The sequence below is a fragment of the Micromys minutus genome, assembly GCF_963924665.1.
Source record: "Micromys minutus genome assembly, chromosome: 2".
Lineage (NCBI taxonomy): Eukaryota > Metazoa > Chordata > Mammalia > Rodentia > Muridae > Micromys > Micromys minutus.
The window spans coordinates 52,049,579-52,062,141 of NC_137971.1; the positions used below are offsets into that span (position 1 = coordinate 52,049,579).

At 49.4% G+C, this 12,563-nt stretch overlaps 1 protein-coding gene across 4 annotated transcripts; it reads right to left on the bottom strand.

Annotated features, from left to right (window-relative positions):
- Positions 1–3,962: 3,962 nt before the first annotated feature.
- SLC25A45 (solute carrier family 25 member 45) lies at positions 3,963–10,174 on the bottom strand (the record flags this gene model as incomplete). Of its 4 annotated transcripts, none has more annotated exons than XM_080913515.1 (6): positions 3,963–4,329; positions 4,442–4,700; positions 8,211–8,396; positions 8,672–8,743; positions 8,933–8,976; positions 10,138–10,174. In XM_080913515.1, 6 exons carry the CDS (start codon positions 10,172–10,174, stop codon positions 4,061–4,063), a joined length of 867 nt encoding a protein of 288 aa, XP_080769641.1. In that variant the 3' UTR covers positions 3,963–4,060. The 4 variants fall into 4 exon arrangements, with proteins under 4 accessions (XP_080769641.1, XP_080769640.1, XP_080769642.1 ...); XM_080913514.1 differs by having other exon boundaries at positions 8,933–9,039; XM_080913516.1 differs by lacking the exon at positions 8,672–8,743.
- Positions 10,175–12,563: the final 2,389 nt, after the last annotated feature.

The window sequence follows — 12,563 nt, forward strand, 5'->3', positions numbered from 1 at the left end:
TAGCAAACCAAAGGATAGCAAGCACGGGGCAACTGGGAGTGAGAGAACACCCCCGAGTACGGCGTATGTGAGGGTGAGGTGTTCTGAGAGCCCCCAGTAAGTTGAACAGCTAGTAACCCTGTGTTAGCAATGGTTGGCTGTAAGTGTTTGCAATGTGGGTATATTACAGACACTGTAATGGGACACTTAACTGAGAGCCATTTGAGGTCTAGTACTTTGACCTATGACCAGGTCATTCATTACAAGGGAAACTTGTTTATATTGGCAGATAACCTGTAGCTCTTGTCTGTTTCATGTCAAGTTTTTCAGTCACTGTGGCACTCGGAGCTGAACTGTGCTCTCCCCAGTGAGTGGAGAGGTTAGTCTCAGAGGATGGATGCTAGTGTGACACATAGGAGAACAGGGTTCAGATCAGTTACTCATTCATTCAGTTGGGAATGAAATCAGGACCACTAAACCCTTTTGCTTTTGTATTTTGTCTTTTATCTTTAAGATCTAGAAGGGTTTATTAATTTTTTATTTATTTTTAATTTCTGTATATGAAGGTTTTGTTATGCATGTATGTGTGTATACCACATTTGTGCTTGTTGAAGCCCTTGAAACTGGGGTTACAAATAGTTGTAAACCACCACTGGTGCTAGGAATCGAACCCAGGTCCTCTATAAGAGCAACAAAGGCTCTGAACACTGAACTGTCTCCCTAGCGCAGCTTCCCGATTTACAGTAGGAATGGTGGCTCACAGATCCACAGCACAGCATCACTTTCTCTGTGGGTTCCAGGGATCCAGTTAGGATTATGCAGCAAGTGTTCTTACCATTGGGCCATCCCCACGACTCATCTTTTGCCTTTATTACAGCCATTCTAATAGAGGTGATAGGCGACATCATGCGTTATTAGTTTTCATTTCTCTTAATGTTGAAAATCGTTTAAAGTTCCTGCGCCTTTGTGTTTAACCCACATTAGCCTTCAACTTCTGTCTGCTTACAGTATCCAGAATGGTGGATTACAGCTGTGCACTGCCTTGCCCCAGCTCTTTTGCTGGTTGGTTTTAGTTCTTGCTGTTGTTTGAAAAAGAGACTCACCATGTACCTCTGGCTGACCTGGGACTGTGTGTAAAGCAGGTTGGCCCTTAACTCCCACAGATCTCCCTTTGCCTACAACTGAGAGCAAAAGTGCACACCTGACCCAGCCCTTTGTCCAGCTAAGTGTGACACTCTGTCTCAAAGGAAGAAAGGAGATAGGGGGCTATATGTTTAGATACTCTTGTTTATTTCATCGTGGGTATTACATGTGTAATGGGGAAATTTTCCCTGTCCCAACTTAAACCTGTGGAACTCTCAGTGGCTCACCTCTAGAAAAAAATGTGTAATTGCTTCTTCTGAGCAGAAGGGGGTATAAAGAAGATGCAATGTTAGCTTCTCAGAAACGGGCTGTGGGGGAGCAGGAATATGGTTCCTGATTCTCTAGGGAAGTCAGACCTTATTACCTGTGGGAGAGAAGCAGAGTCTTTTTTTTTTTTTTTTTCTTTTGCTGGTAGCTGGAGGTTTTCCAGTCTGACCTTGTACTGGTGTAGTTTCTGAGTCTTAGACAAAGTTTCCCCAAGACCTAAGAACTCAAGGTTTAGTATGCTGCTCGCAAGGTTCTCCCCCATGGTTCCATGTATCCCAGGTCATGGAATCAGCATCTACTCCAGGAGGCAGCCCTGGCCCCACAGCCTTGCCTCATGTCCCTTACTTCTGGGATGTTGGGAAGTCTCCTCATGTCCTGCTCAGTTAGCAAGCTTAAAGTTATGTTTATAAAAATTCATTTTTCTGAGACAGGATCTCTTGTAACCCAATCTGGCTTTGAACTTGCTATCTAACAAACCTTGAACTTCTAATCTTTTGTCTGTCCATGGAGTTCATGGTTTGGGTTTTTTGGCTTTTTGGGGGATTTCTGTTCATTTGTTTGTTTGTTTGTTTGTTTGTTTTTTTTTGGTTTGGTGTTTTGTTTTGTTTTGTTTTTTGTTTTTTTGAGACAGAGTTTTTCTGCATAGCCTTGGCTGTACTGGTACTTGCTCTGTAGGCCAGGCTAGCCTAGAACTCACATAGAGCCCTCTGCATCTGCCTCCCAAGTGCCTAAAGGCACTTTTAAAGCAGAGTTCATGGTTTAGAGAAGCAGATATAATCAGAATCACACAGAAAATACACTTGGACGTAAACATGTAATTACAGACCAAGGAAGAAGGGTGATATGAAAAATGTGTTTAATGGTTCTCAGTGTGTGGCCCACACCTGCAGCAGCAGCTGGGAACTCGGGGAAATGTACATCCTCTTACCCTCTAAAAACCTACTGAGTTGGCGACCCTGAGGTTTGACTCAGCACACTGCTTGAACAAACCCTCCAGGTGCTTCTGAACCATAGACATATCTGGAGGGAACAGAAAAATATCTCGAAGGAGCCAAGAACTGAAAGATGGGGAGGAACAGACTCAGGGAGAAGAGCATGAGCAAATCCCTGTGGGAGAGACCCAGGTGTGCTCAGCAGAAGTAGGTTAAGACATTCATCAAGAGCAAATGTCTATGGGCATACCCTTCCAGAGGAAGGAGCTCAGAGTAACAAGAGGCTGTGAAAGAGTACAGTCTGTTTGTCTGTCTGTCTATCATCTATGGTTTTTAAAGACAGTTACTCTGTGTAGGCTGTTCTGTCCTGAAACCCACTCTGTAGACCAGACCGACCTTGAACTTGGATATTTGCCTGCTTATGCCTCCTGAGTGCTGGATTAAAGGTGTGTGCCACCATTGCCCAGTTCTCAGCCAGTTTGTTGTTGTTGGGTTTTGTTTTTGTTTTTATTCTGGGCTAATGCCTTTAATCCCAGTACTCAAGAGGCATAGCCTGATGGGTCAGCCTAGCAAGGCCAGCCTGAACCACAGAGTGAGTTCAAGAACAGCCAGGGATACATGGAGATACCCTGTCTTGAACCCTCCCTCAAAATATTTTTATTATTATTTTGTGTGTATGGGTATTTTGCCCCCTGGTGCATGCAATTCCCACAGAAGCCAGAAGAGGGCACCAGACTCCCAGAGTTACAGATGAGTGAGCTGCTCTGTGAATGTTGGGATTTAAACCTGGTTCCTCTGGAAGAGCAGCCAGTGATCTCAATCACTCAGCCATCTCTCTAGGCCCTCAGGCAGTTTTAAAATCAAATTTAGCAATTGAGATGGTCAATCAGACAATTGTAAGGAAAGATGTGAGTGAGGAAGAGGGGCCAGGGCACAGACATGGAGGTTGGAAGGCTCCCAGCTGTGTGTGTGGTGGGAGCAGAGACAGAAGAGGATCATCAGTACTGCATCAAATGAAAATTTATTTCATGTTTCTGTTCAAGAGACAGAAGTACAACCTTGACCACAGACTCACAGACTAAAGACTCAGAGGAGAAAAAACACTAACCATGAAGCACTGCACACGGTGGTATGACTGAGGTAGGCAGGAGGACTGGGATGCTTGGGTACCCCACAGTCAGCACGGATGGGGCTGGAAGGACTCCTGGACAAAGAGCTCTGCCTGGATCTTGGGGAGAGTGAGCCACTGGAGGACAGTAATACCACCTATGGCACTCCTGAGGCATGAGGGGCCACACCAGAAAGTAACCAAGGGAAGGGACCTGGGTTTCCCTGAAGGTTATAGAAACCCCTGAAGGTTTCTGGACATGAAGAAGACAAAGCTCATCCTCCAGGGAGTGGTTTGAACTCCAGGGCTAGGCCAGGACAATGGCTGGTCTCTGAGAGCTCCTTCAGAGGGACAGTGTGGCACGGTGGCCTGGATGATTTGTATGTACGGTGTGCGGTGTGCCCCTGCTTCCTGGACAGAAGCGGCCTGGTAAGATGGGCTGGAGGTGGGGTGTGTCTGGAGTCTGTACAGGGCCAGGTTCACTGTTTCTTGAACATTGGCTCCTTAACTCTCTGGATGATACAAGGCACCTCTTGCTTTTGCACCGGAAAGCTGAGTGATTTAGCGTGGTTTCCCACGCTCCCATCAGCCATGATCCTGCTGTGGAGTTGCCACTATCGCCTGACCAGGCTCATCTCCACAAGCGCAGTAGGTATTCATAGCTGAGGAAGGTGGCAGCATTGACGGGAAAGGCACGGGCACTGTTGAGTGTCATGCCCTTGAAAAAGACCCCTATTCCCTCCTGCCGGAAGCTGCTCGCCATACAGTCCAGCATCCCTCCATACTTTCTCCCCTTCAGCCCGTCCATCTGCATCCGGGACTTGATCACATCAAAAGGAGTGGCTGTGATCCAAGAGGCTATGCCGGCAAAGCCGCCTGCCACCAGAACTGTGGCTGAACCTAGGGCAGAGGGAGCCAGGGTTGAGTTAGACTAACGGAGCATCTTCCAGTCCCAGCCTTCAGTCTCCTCCCCAGCCTCTGCTGTAACCCCACCCCACCTCACCCTGCTTACTGGGATTCTGGCCTTCCTGTGTGTACTGGCGACATAGCCCTTCATAGGTGACAAAGTACATTCCCAACGTAGGCGTGTCTCTCAACACCAGGGCCCAGGATCCTCTGAACAGTCCTTGGGGTCCTTCTTCTCTCAAGATGGAGGCTGCACAGTGCACAGGTCCCCGGTACCGGGGTGTGGAGCTCCCTATCTGCATCCTCGGCTCTGTCTGGTTTTGCAGACGGACTTTGATGAGGTCAAAAGGAGCCAGGCAGTAGGCCTGTGGGAAAAGACATGGAGGGGATTGGGTGGTGCTTAGGCTTGGAAAATGTCTGCTTTTAATCATAACAGGGCAGAGAGGCTCCTGCCATCAACTCCTAACCTCCCACATATATGGCTGGGTTTGGCCAACTATCTGGGTGCAGCTGAGAACATGCTGCCTCCCTCATTATCAGGCCTGATAGGCTGAGCACTGGCCCCTCCTCCTGAGATAGCAGGCACAGGCATCCAAGGACATGTGGGACTGGGCTCCTGGGATCCCTGATTCTAGGGAGGACCGTGTGTTTGCAGTGTCTGGGGCTCTGTAAAGGTTCAGCAGCAGGAAGCAGTAAGAAGCTGAAGCTTACAACAGACCCAACATCAAAGAGTCCTCTCCCTTCTGCATTACAGCTTTCTGAAGCCCCAAGGCAACCCCCCTTGCCTCTGACCAAAAAGGCATTTAGGCATGAGATTTGGTAGGCACTAGAGACCTTAGAAGCCAGGACAGATCTAGGGTGGCATTGAACTGAGCTGAGAGGATGTGGAGAAGAGGGGGTCACCATACCGGTGAGGTTTGAATCAGGGATGTAACTAAGTCAATCAGCTAGATGTCCAGGGTGACGTGTGCCTTTAATCTCAGCACTAAGAAGGCAGAGGCAGGCAGATCTCTGTGAATTCAAGGCCAGCTTGGTCTACAGAGCAAATTCCAGGCCAGCCAATGCTACAGAGTGAGACCCTGTCTCCAGACAAAGTGAGAGAAGCCACTGAAGCTCAAATGAAGTTCTAGCTGGGTTGGTTGGGCTCCTGCCTGTAACTGGCGCTCTGGCTGGCTGTGCTGGACTCATGTCTGTAACCTAAAGGCTTCAAAGAAAGAACTACAAAGAGTTCAAGGCCAGCCAAAGCTACACAGTGAGCTCCAGGCAGGTGTGGGCTACCGCAGACTGAAACTGTCTCAGTAACCCAGAGACTGGGGCTGGACTCAACCGTTAAGAGCACTATGCTGCCAGAGGACCTAGACTCAGTTCCCAGAATCCACATGGCTCTGTATAGCCATCTGTATCTCCAGTTGTAGGGGATCCGACACTCTCTTCTGGTTCCTGTAGGCACTAGGCACACACGTCGTGCACAGACAGACATGCATGCAGGCAAAGCATCCATACACGCAAAATGATAAGTAATTTTAAAACATTTATTACAAAAGAAAAACAAGGGGGCCGGAGAGACGGCTCAGTGGTTAAGAGCACTGACTGCTCTTCCCGAGGTCCTGAGTTCAAATCCCAGCAACCACATGGTGGTTCACAACCATGTAGTGGGACCTGATGCCCTCTTCTGGTGTGTCTGAGGACAGCGAAAGTGTGTGTGTGTGTGTGTGTGTGTGTGTAAAAAAAAAAAAAAAAAAAAAGCCAGGGCTGGAGAGATGACTCAGTGACTAAGAGTTTATATTTACTGTCCAAAGGACCTGAGTCTGGATACCAGCACCCATCTGGGATAGCTCGAAACTGACTGTGACTCCAGTCAGGGTACCACACTCCCTCGCTGGCTTCCATAGGCAGAATTTAAACTTAATTTTAGAATTAAGATAAATATTTTTTTTTTAATCAAAGAAAACTGTTGTCAATGTCACAGAGTGTCACAGAGTGTCGCCCTAGCACTTGGGATGGAGGCAGGGTCCTGGCTGAAGCTGACTTATTGGTATGCACTTGGTGTCTAGGCCTCTTGTTCAGCTCTAGGCCTGGTTGGTAGTGGAGGGGCTGGCAGCTGACTGCTGCTGGGTTTTAGCCGGTGCAGGCCACATTGCATGCTTCTACTGCAGCAGAGGGTGGAGCCCCTTTGTAAGAAGGGGCTGGTGTTTCTCCCAGCACCTGCCAGCAAGGCTGAGCTGAGACATTCAGGGGTGGGCTCCTGACCTGGAGCTCCAGCGCTGAAGCAGGGGCATCTTGTGGGTTGGGAACCACGGACCCTAAAGGGTTACTTAACCCCTAACCAAGGCAGCTTCAACTAGGCCACAAGCAAAGTTCTTGCCAACAGAAGCCTCCAGCTCCTGCCCCTTCCTCTCACTTCCTCACTGAAACAAATGGCTCCCAAACCCTGTTGACGGATGTCCTAGTACAGCCTGGCTTTACAGGTTCCTCAACCCAGGCACCATTTGTGGCCCTCACAGCTCCTGGTTCTGCTTTTCAGAGAAACAAGGAGACAGTCATTGAGAAGAGCCTGGCTGGGCGTGAGCCAGGCCACTTTACCACAGTTCTTAAGCCTCTTCCTGTTTCTGAGGGGTACAGGTCTCTGGGTTTAAGAAACGCGCATGTAACAAGGAACAAAGCTTGGTTGAGTAGCATATAACTATAATCCCAGAATTTGTTGAAAAGGCAAGAGGATTTTGTCATAAGCTTTAGGCTAGCCTGATCTACATAGTGAATTACAGGTCACCCAGGGCTACATCGCAAGATCCTGTTTTGAAAACAGTAAAGGAAGGGGGTGGAGAGACAGTGCAGTGGTTAAGAACACACGCTGTTCTTGCAAGGACTGGAGTTCAGTTCCCAGCACCCACATGGTAGCTCAAAACCATCTGTAGTTCCTGGAGATCCAACACCTTCAGGCCTCTGCAGGCACTGCAAGCACTTGGTGTATATATGCAGGCAAAGCACTCATACACATAAAATGAAAAATTTAAAAAACACAGAAGGAGGTGGGAGAGGAGGAAGAGGAGAGGGAAGGGAAGCCAGCGCATGCTCTCTGCAATCTCTGTAATCATTAACCGCTGCTGTGCACACCCTGACTTTGTCCTCTGAGCTTGCTCTCTGCCCCATGAAGTATCAGTGGCATCAGGGTAGGTACCCATTAGAGGGTCACCTAGGAGCCCATCTGGGGTGTAGGGCTGAGCTGGCACCTGTCCCCTTGTTCCATTCTGCTCAGACACTCCCTTTAGCTCAGGTTCCTTCTGAGACCTAGAAGATTTTCTAGTCTTCACCACACCCCACAGAAACCTGGTCACCACAGTGCTGAGAACAAAGACCAAAATAAATGATGGGAGCGACGTATGCAGTGATTGGCAGGCTATGGCATCTGCGACCTGTGGCCTTAGGCCAGGCTCAGAGATTACGGTTACCCAGTACTGCAGGCAAAGGTCTGGTTGAGCAGGTAGGATGATCTCTAGGACCAGTTTAGGATCACTTCAGGACAAAACCCAACTCTACTGAGTATGACAGTTCCTAAGGGTCAAAGGTCACCATGCTGCATAGTCTTTCCACAACTCTAGAGCCCTTTGAAGGTAGACAAACGTGAGAGCAGGCATTGGTCACTTCTGCCTGGCACCTTTTTCACACTGACCCCCCCAACTCTCTGCTTTTCTCTTCACCTTCCAACCCCTGGTCTCTATGACCTTCGACCTCCAGCCTGGCAAGGCACGGCATGTCTAGGCCAATGGGAGCAATGTCTACAAGCATCCCTTAGGACGGCCTTCTTATGCATGGGATGGGGGACTCAGATCCATCCATGTGCCACCTGCATGTGTGCCCATCCACGACCCTCTCACCTGCAGGAGTCCCCCAGTACAACCTGCTATGAAGATGTTTGTGTAGCTGGGTGGCTGGGCCCGTCGCTCTTGGTGGGAGGTGGCTGTAAGTGCCAGCAGCGTGTTGCTGTACACACCGAACAGCACGGAGTTGACCAGGGCCACACTGGCAATGGGGAAGCTCATTCCCTTGAAGAAGCCCAGGACCTGCAGAACAACATGGTAGTCATGGAGGACTTCTGTGTCCCACTTCCAGCTCTGGCCAGGCCCCTGAGCTGTACCAAACTTCTACCCAAGCCCTGTCCCAGCCCGCCAGCAGATGGAGGAGGCTGTGAGGACCTCAACTCCACTTTCGAGGTGCTAAATGAGTCTCAGATACCTGCAAGGGTAAAGACTTAGAAGTTGTTAGTAAGCAGCAAGCAAAAGGAAATAGGCCCCGCCTGCCCCCGATGATTCCCACCCCAAAGAAGTGGGCTACCTACTGACTCATGGCGGTAAGTCTTCACTATGCAGTCCACAATGCCCTGGTATGTGTTTTGGGTCTGTAACCGCACCTGGAGGGAAAGTACTGGGCATGTGAGGCAGATGGGCAAGCCAGGGCTGCTCCCACAGTGGTAGCCAGGTCACCCACACAGCAGACGCTGGCAGGCACATACAGTGAGCCAATTCCATCAACCAGGCCCAGTCCCTCACCCGGGTTCCAGCCAGACCATCTATTCCTCTGGTGCCTTTGCTACACTCACCTTTACAGTGTCAAATGGGTGCCCCAGGACCAGGCCCACAGCTCCTGCAGTGGCAAGAAGGAGGAGTGAGTGAGGCCTGTGTGCCAAGTCTAGGAAGCAAGTCTGTGCTAGAAGAAAGAAGGATGCAGGCTGGAGCAGGAAGCCTGCGTGCACTCAGACACCCATCACCTACATTCTTGAGGCCCCACAGATATTCCAGCTGCCCTACCCCACTCTACCATACCTCGTACTGGATAGCAAAGGTGTGGGGACAAAGGAAGGAGACCCACGGCCTCACTTGAGGCCACACACACAATAGGAAAGAACCAGGTGTAACCCTATCCCCAGCTCTGCCTATGGAAGATGAAGCTCTAGACAGGTGGTTCTCAACCTATGGGTGGTGACCCCATTGGGGGTTGCATATCAGATGTCCTGCATGTCAGATATTTATGTTACAATTCATAACAGCGGCAAACTCAGTTACAATGTACCAACAACATAATTTTATGGTTGGGGTTCACCTTAACAAGAGGAACTGTATTAAAGGGTTGCAGCATTAGGAAGGTTGAGAACCACTGCTCTAGAAGGAGTGGCTACTATTCCTAACTGTGTCAGCCCTACTTCTGCCTTCCTCGAAGAGTTCTGTGGCCTTGAATGAGAACAGGTCCTTCTGGCCAGTCCCTCCTGCCTTCTACCTTGTCACAATTATCAGTACAGAGCAGAGAGCTCTTCTTAGCATCCCACCAGACCCAGGGGAGAAAGCCACCTACTAGCTAGTCTTATTCTCTGCAGAAGATGCTGTTTCTGGGGCTTGGGGTGCATCCCTAGGGGTGCATTATTAGAGGCCGGTTCATGGTGTCCTTTCTCAAGGCCCAGGAGCACCTCCATTGCCAGGCAGGGCAGATTTCCAAAGGTAAAATAAGGACAGTGGAGAGATCAAAGGTGAATGAGTTCTAGGCCCCGCACACTGGTCTGGGAGATGGGCTTGGATGAGGTTGTGCCTAGGCTGTCAGATCCCGACCACTCTCTGGCAGCGTGGCCTTGGGATACAGAAGCAGTTCCTCTTTGCTACTTGCTCCTCTGCCTTCTTGGCTATTCCCAGAAGGCTCTGGGAACAGCTGCTGCTGCGTGCTCCAGAGGGAACAACTCCTCTCAACGGCCCATCCTCCCTGGGGAAGTAACCCACCCTTAGGGATGATATGACAGAAAGTTGAAAAATGTCTCACCAGAGATCCAGCCAGCCACAAACTCTTCCACGGGCATTTTATGGGCTCCTATCGGAACTGGTACTCCAAGCAGGTCCGTAGGAGACTGTTGCAAGTGAGATTCCCCACCCCCTTTCCAAACCCGATAACCTCCCACTAATGTTTAACCCTGGCTGGAGAGTGACTGGTGGCCCGGTGCCCAGACCTCAGGCAACCATTAGCAAGAGTGAGCCAACGTCTGTGAGCCTGAGACTGGAAGAGGCCTGGGAGGTATGGAATCTCTAGGGGCAGGTGGACAGCCTCAGCTAGCCTGAGTTCTGTGCCTAGACGGTGACAGCCACACTGGGTCACAGAGGATGGCAACTGAGTCCTAGTTTGGTGAACCTCTCGAAGGCTGCCTTCATGAGCAAAGATGAAGGCCTTACTTGACCAGCCAGTTCATAGCAAATTTCCATTTATTCTCATCTACCCTGACGAGCTGTGAGGCTAGGTGAAGTCAGAACGTGGCCGCGAGGTGGCAGTCCCAGGCTGCAGTGGCCTGCAGCAGCCACCCAAGCCTAGTCAGGATAAGAATAACGCAAGAAAGAGAGGCCCCAGCCTGAGAAGTGACTCACCAGGCCCTGAAGCCTGTTTGTCTGCTCTCTCCACAGTTGTTTACAGCCATGAATCAGAACCGCAGCCTCCTCTTGCCCAGGAGAAGGAACAATGGGCTTTTGACTGTACAGTGGTCTCTTCACTACATCAAAACACAAATCCTGCTCTCCTGCCTCTCTGCCTGGAAATGATGGGGCAAGAGGGTTCTCAGCAGATGCCAGGGCTTAGATTTAGATTTTCCCGTCTCTAAACTGCAACAAACAAATTTCCTTTCTGTAAAAATTAAAAAGGAAGAGGCCGAGTCTCTTCTACGCCGTCTGAATCCTCACAGTACCGCCCTTCTCCTCTGACCTCATGTCCTGCTTCCTGCTCCCCTGAAAACAGCTCTCAGCCTCAAGGCCCTAATGCTGCATTGCTTCCTCTTCCTGGACATACTCTCTCAGGCCTCTTTCAAGCTGAGGATGAAACCTCTCCTTCTTAGTGAGACCTCTACACAAGGCATCTCACGGACAATTGTAATCGCTCTCCCCTCCCCCCACCCCGGCACAGCCACCTATGAGAACGATGTTGCGCCATGCATAAGACCCTTGATCTGTAATAGGATGTGAGGAAGATTCATGAAAACAAAGGGCAAGAGCTGCTATGGCTCATTTGACTTGACTGGGCCCCTCTGCAATGGAGATGCTTCCCTGGGACCCACCTGGTGGGTGGGTGGTGTCGCAGTTCTCTTGGACCTGTTCTGAAGGACTGGAGGGCTACTGGCTCTTGGCCTTGGACAGAAGTTGGGCCCTGGACAATCCCTTGCCCTTGCTCTTGTTGCTGACCTATTATAAGCAGCTAGCAACTGGTTGTCTGCGCTGTCAAGGACCTGTGGCTGCTTGATCCACTCACATGTTTAAAAGGTTAGAGAATGTGGCACAGGGTAGATGTAACACATGCTGATGAACGGCCAGTGGATGAATGAACAGAAAGGTCAGGAACAGCATCGGTGGCCAAAAGGATTAAAAAGTCCAACAGAGGAGTGGACAAAGGCAGTGTAGTCCATGTACCCAGTGTAGTTTTAAGGTGTAAAGGACAATAAAATTGAGTCATTTGCAAGCAAATGGGTAGAACTAGAAGATCATCATGCTAAACAAAGTAAAGTGACCTCAGAAAAATAATCACCACACTTTCTCATGGGTAGAATCTAAAATTAAAAAAATATATACTTTCAATATTGTAAGATTTATGTGTATGAGTGTTTTCCCTACCTGTTTCTCTCAGGGATAGCTCAAGAGTAGAGTGCCTGGTTCACATGTATGAGCCCCCCCTTAATGTGCACACACACACACACACACACACTCAGAATTTTTAAAGCATCCAACACATAAATGGTAGCTACTAATCCTCCTGATTCCATTCACAGAGCCCATAAGATGACATGTGACACAGAAGAAAGGACTTGGCCCATGTCCAGCACATAGTAGATAAGAAAGAAGTGAAGACTTTCTCCTCTCTGCCTGTGGTGGTTTGTATCTTCTATAGCAATGCTGTGGCATTCTGTAATACTTGTTGTTTTGTTTTGTTTTGTTTTGAGACAGAGCCTCACATATCCCAGGCTGACGTTGGACTTGCTATGTGGCCAAGTATGGCCCTGACCTGTGCTGATCCTCCTGCTCCATTGCCTCCGTGGTTGACCTGCTTACAATAGTTTTGCTTGTTTCCCCCCAACTCCCATACAAGGTCTCACTGTATAGCTCTGGCTGCCCTGGAAATTAGAGATCTGCCTGTCTCTGTCTCTCTCTGCTAGGATTAAAGGCTTGTGTGCCATAAAGTTTGTCCCTAATTGAATTAAATTGAAGAGCTCTACAAAA